Source organism: Natrix helvetica (assembly GCF_964273705.1).
Source record: "Natrix helvetica genome assembly, chromosome: 2".
Classification (NCBI taxonomy): Eukaryota; Metazoa; Chordata; class Lepidosauria; order Squamata; family Natricidae; genus Natrix; species Natrix helvetica.
The window spans coordinates 92,778,500-92,784,499 of NC_138552.1; the positions used below are offsets into that span (position 1 = coordinate 92,778,500).

The 6,000-nt window shown below is 34.5% G+C and overlaps 1 protein-coding gene across 1 annotated transcript in view; it reads left to right on the forward strand.

Moving 5' to 3' along the window:
• Positions 1–5,769, forward strand: part of UGCG (UDP-glucose ceramide glucosyltransferase) — a 57,336-nt gene extending 51,567 nt beyond the window's left edge. Inside the window, exons 8-9 of the mRNA XM_081940915.1 lie at positions 1,143–1,332; positions 3,218–5,769. Coding sequence (XP_081797041.1) covers positions 1,143–1,332; positions 3,218–3,388 — 361 coding nt within the window. The 3' untranslated portion in view covers positions 3,389–5,769. The remainder of the gene's footprint in view (positions 1–1,142; positions 1,333–3,217) is intronic.
• Positions 5,770–6,000: the final 231 nt, after the last annotated feature.

Consider the following 6,000-nt stretch of genomic DNA (forward strand, 5'->3'; position numbering starts at 1 on the left):
CTATTTTGTTTGATTTTGTAATTAATATCTAGACTCGAGAGTTTGGCTTTCAAGTCAGGTCAGATGAAACTGGTCTTTATATGCACTACTAATGCAATGGCCAGCTGCATGCCAGTCATAACTAGCTTAGGCGAATCACCTTTGTTTCATATAGAGAAATGTACAAGCAGTTTAGGCGTGAAGGATATCTATTCTTTTATTTTATTTTTTTGTAACTAAAACTTTGAGATTCACCAAGTAAAGGCAGACACAAAATTATGCTGGGAATGAAACGAGATACAAAATGTCCATTCAGAAGACAAAATCAAGTACCTTCTGCATTGTAAGATAAACACATACTGTATTATGTTGAATTTTGTTGGTATTATGTGAACTCATAAATGAAAAGGTTTGATGGTGGTGTGTGTGGACACAATTACATCAAAGCAATGACTCCTATGTTCTAAGTTGGTTTTTACTACGTATGCATTTTAATTTTTGAACATTTAAAAAGCAATCATGTATGAGTCATAGCATAATGATTTTGATTGTATCTGGATGTGATATTTGTCTTAGAAAAGTCTGGTTTCAGCAGATTTTCCTTGATGTTAGGATTTGAGTTAGATTTTCAGCAGATGAATTATTGTTTATAGATCTGTCACTCTATTATAGTCCCCCCTTTTTCCTCAAATTCATCTACTGATGTAACATTTATTAGATCTACATCAATCTAGTTTTATCTAATCATATATTTTATTTAAGAAAAAATGCTGCAACCTGTTAAAATCCAACTATTAGTACAATGTAATCCATAAAATAAAATGAGTTAACTAGTTGTCAGACTGAAAATGTTACCCTTTAAGGGATTCTAATCTCATTTGCCTTTTAATCCAGTGTTACTCTAACTCCAATTCTTATAGTCCAGCACTGAGATCCAGAGTATTCTGTAGTGTCCTCTCCTAAGTAAGAATAAATAAAATTGCAGTCTTATCTTTAATGCTTAATAAAGAAAGAACACCCAGCTTTGAAAAAATCCATTTTGTATCAGATTTCCCACAGATCAGCAGAAGTCTTTTAAAATGAACTTTCATTTATCAATTTCTGAATGCAGTAATAGATATTACTTTCCCCTGTTTAATTTTTTTTTAATTTCTTAAATATAGGTGGGCCAAACTACGGATTAACATGCTTCCAGCCACAATAATCTGTGAGCCAATCTCAGAATGCTTTGTTGCAAGTTTGATTATTGGATGGGCAGTTCATCATATGTTCAGATGGGACATAATGGTGTTTTTTATGTGTCATTGTTTGGCATGGTTTATATTTGACTACATTCAACTCAGGGCTGTCCAGGTAGGTTATACTGAATGGAGACTCAGATATAATAGAATTTCTTTTGTAAATTAATTACCACGCTTTTTTGCATGAATATTTTAAAATTAATATAACATTTTAAGTGTATCTGTAAATTTAGAATGAAGACTATGCAAAATGCAAATACTAATGTATTTTTGTGTCTTTAATAGCACAGTTTCATGCAATTTTAAAACATTTAACCATTTGATTGATATGAAGGATTGAGGTTCACAAATATTCTCAAACACATCATCTAACATTTTTGAATTAAATGAGCCAGAAATTTGAGTTAGCAATCTGTCCTATATAAAATTGGATAATTTCTGTTATTAAGAGTAATAGTGAGCATCTAATGTAAGGGGTATTTGGACTGTAATCAATGGGGATATTATCTAAGTGGAAAGATCTTCTGTTGAAGACACCTAAATTTTTGCTTAATTCCTTTTCTTTCTTATGCTGTCTGTTCCCCCTCCTCCTTCACAAAATCTGGAGAGTTAAAAATCTCTGGAACAGAGAAGGAATGTCATAAAAGCTGATACTGGGGGTTAGGTATCTGAAATCTGGGTGGGGAATTTAAGCAAATAATGCCACAATGATTAATTATGCATGTATACATAGTCCTTAACTTAAAACTGTTCATTTAGTGACTATTCAAAATTATAACCGCACTGAAAAAAGTGATTTATGACCATTTTTCACACTTATGACTGTTGCAGCATCCCTATGGTCACATGTTTGACATTTGGCTGCTTGACAACTGACTCACATTTATGATTGTTGCAATCTCCGGGGCTCATGTGATCCCCTTTTGCGACCTTCCGTCAAGCAAAGTAAATGGGGAAACCAGATTCAATTAACAACCCTATTCCTAATTTAAGAACTGCAGTGATTTACTTAACAAAATGTGGCGAGAAAAGTTGTAAATTGGGAAAAAACTCACTTAACAAATTTATCACTTAACAACATGAGTTTTGGGCTGAATTGTGGTCATAAGTTGAGGACTACCTCTATTGATTACATTGTAGAAACAGGACTATGTAGTCCTTCAGCATGTCCCTTTGAGTCCATAACATGAAGCTGGTATAGTAGAATTGTCTTCTGGTGATTCATTTATGTACCCAGAAGACTTTGGGGGAGGAGTGTGCTTTTTGGCTGCAGTTACAGGTAGTCCTCAACTTACAATCATTTGTTTATGACTAATCAGTGATACTATAAAAAGTGACTTACAACTGGTTCTCACACTTAACAGTCACAAAGCACCACCACCACCACCGTCACATGATTAAAACTCAGACACTTAGCAACCAGCATAATCATCATTTGCAATCATTGGAGCTAGTTTCTGAGAAGCTAAGTCAACAGAAGAAGCCAGATTCTCTTAACAAATGCAATGATTTGCTTAACAACCATGGCAAAAAGGTAGTAGAATCAGGCATGACTCATTTAACAACTGCCTTGCTTAGCAATGGAAAGTTTGGTCCCAGTTATGGTCATGAGTCAAGAACTACCTGTATTTGGCCCCTCTGTACCACAAATGTAGAGCAGTTCTTGTGAAAGCACCATGTTGAATGATCTATGCAATGTTTTCAGGATACTAATTAGTCTATGTAAAACTAAAACTGTTGTCATACATACTTTTATTAAAGATTCTAATAGAGTCTTTAGTTCCTAATTAACTTGATTTAGAATTGTTGTTTCTTAAAAATATGAGTTACGGATTTGCCTGGAGTATTAGAAATAATAGTTAAAATGTAACTCCTAAGCTACTTATTTTTTCTGCCTCTTATAGTAATCTTTTTTAATTTAAGCTTATTAAGTAAATATTTAATTTGGTTGGTGAAATTGTTACTAATTATGAACTTCTGTTAATATAATCCCCCAGGGCAGTGCTCTGTGTTTTTCAAAACTTGACTATGCAGTAGCATGGTTCATCAGAGAATCCATGACGATATACATTTTCCTCTCAGCTTTGTGGGATCCTACTATTAGCTGGAGGACAGGACGCTACAGATTACGCTGTGGAGGCACTGCAGAAGAGATCCTTGATGTATAGCCACAGCTTTGTGACTGTGTATTTCAAGAAAAAAGAAAAGAGAAAATATTACAAATTATGTTTATATATATGCTTTTAAAAGATCTACCTTCAATAGTTTTATTACCTGTATGTTTTCATATCTGTTCTCTAATTTATTTTGCATGGCACTTGCATCTGTGAAAAAAAATACATCTATAGTCTTGGCCAAATGGTACCTTGTTTTTATGTACAAAATCAAATCAAGAGGATTGGTTCCAGGATTCATTTTTCTTAGGAATGTTCTGCAGCAAGTTCTACAAACAGCATCTTTCAGTATAGCAAAAGCTACTCTCTATTAATCAAAGGACATAATTCACTGGGAATAAATTCTGCATAGATCCACTGAAAAATCTATGGGATGTATACCAAGCACAGCTATGCGTTTGTCCCAAATGGTCTTCTGGTCATTGGACTGCATCCATTAAAAGGCTAACCATGTAAATACAAGAATGGTTAGCTTTGGAAAGCACAAGTGGTAGGGCACAAGGAGAGAAGCTTTTTAGATGATCTATGCCTACCTCTTGTGGTTGCTGCAGAGCAAATATGAATAGATAACTTGGCTTTAGGAATAGCAAAATGTGTATCTCTGTCTGGGTATATACAGATTAAATTATTTTGGTCTCTCTGCAGTGAGCCAGAAGTTTGATATGGAACGTGGGAAGAATTAGTGCTTCAATGGGGGGCATCTTTTGGCCAACTCTAACTGGTTCTGTCTCGAACCATTTTAATCACTGTGCTGTAATTAGCCTAGCTAATCTTCTCCATTCCCATTCTGACTTTTTAAAGGGGTGTTTTGTTTCTCTGTAAGTGAACATTTGATAGTTATGGGGAGAGGGAATGCATTTCAGAAACATTTCACATATGACCTATTTTCTTACTGTCTTAAGAATGTAACTTCATGAAGCAGGTATTTATTATCTTTTTTTAAAGTGGGCATCTTTCTGTCTACACTAGTCATCCTTAAGTATCAAATTGCAATAGATGTCAGTATATTAAAAGGCAAAGTGAATTTGCTGTTACTGATTTGAACTTGTAAGCTTTAATTATCAACTGGATCTTCTTTTGGAATTTTTCCTTCTATTAAATCTGGTCTTTCAATTGGGTTTTTGTATTCAAGCTGTAATTGCTAAAAGAAAAAAGACTAGATAATAACCAATTTGTAAATGCATGCTGTTTCTCTCTCCTCACCCCCCACCCCTTTTAATTCCGTTTGTTCTCCCACCTATTATTGGATTGCTCTTAACATGGTGAACTGGACTTGTTTAAATGTGACTTTGATCACAAAGCAAATTAAGAGGGGCACTGCATTAAGCCTTTTGTTTTTCTTTTGTATTTGTACTTATGTTGCTTCTCCTCCCCCTCCCCCTCAAAAATGTGGGCATGGCATGTTATCACCATAAAGGACATTTGCAAAATGCGTTACCAGTAAGACAGCTTTAGGTCCTTGGTTGTAACACTTCTGTGATAAAGAGCATAATTTGTAGCAATTTAGCAATAATTATGAGTATTTATGGAATTGGATCTTTTTCCAATTTACTGAGCCAGTGCATTTAATTGTCTGGTATACACACACTGTAAAGTAATAGAGTGCGTGTTTGAGCACGCACATTTTTGTGTGCAGACAAATCCTATGAAACATTCCCCAGAGCTTTGTTTGCCTTATGACATTACAGAAATTGTTTTGAAGGGCATCTTTTCCCTTGAACAAAGGCTTTTAATGCATGTTTCATTCTTTACATGTGAATCAGGAAGAGCTGCTTCCTGAGGAAGGTTGCATATTGCAAACTAGTCTGGTTATGAGCCATTCCAGTTGTGTTTTTATCATGTTGGTTGTTATCACTGATACCTAGCTTAATTTTGCTTATGATATTGATATATTTCTGTTTGTTCTATGAAGTTTGGTTGACGCCATCCATTGCACCGTTAAAGTGAAGCTTAGCTGACTTGGCTTGATGCTGATCAGCATGTGCAGTGTAATACAAAAACCAAAAAGGCTGGGCAGAATTCAGTGTATGTATGTGTGTGCACATATGTCTGTGTGAGAGACCTATGAAGAACTATGTAAGAGAAGTATGAATGTGTGTGTGTGTGTGTGCGCGCGCATTAGTGAAACCTTTATGATTTAAAGGAAACTGATGCTTCACCTTAATAAACAACTTAATTTCTTGTATAAGAAATCTGGGTTGATTTTGAAAAAAAAACCTTCAAATATTGTAGGAGGGCACTGACAGAACAGAGCAATGGTTCAAAATACTTAATCTAGAATTGTCTGTCAACATGTTAAGAATACCATGTTTATTTAAGACTGTCTTGTTTTGTTTAAAAATAAATTTTGAATACAATCACATGGTTTGAAAAAATGCTTTTATTTATTGCTTTTATTTTCATTTAATATCCTGTGAATGCTTCTCATATGGAGATCAGTGCTTTTCATCTTGTGACGTTATCATTCTCATTTCTATAAAAATGCACTCAATAATTACATCAAATATGATCTATCTTAAAGTTTATCTGTATATGTTTGTGCATGCGTGTGTGTACACACACACACACACACACACACACACACACACACGGTGTCCCTAAAATAT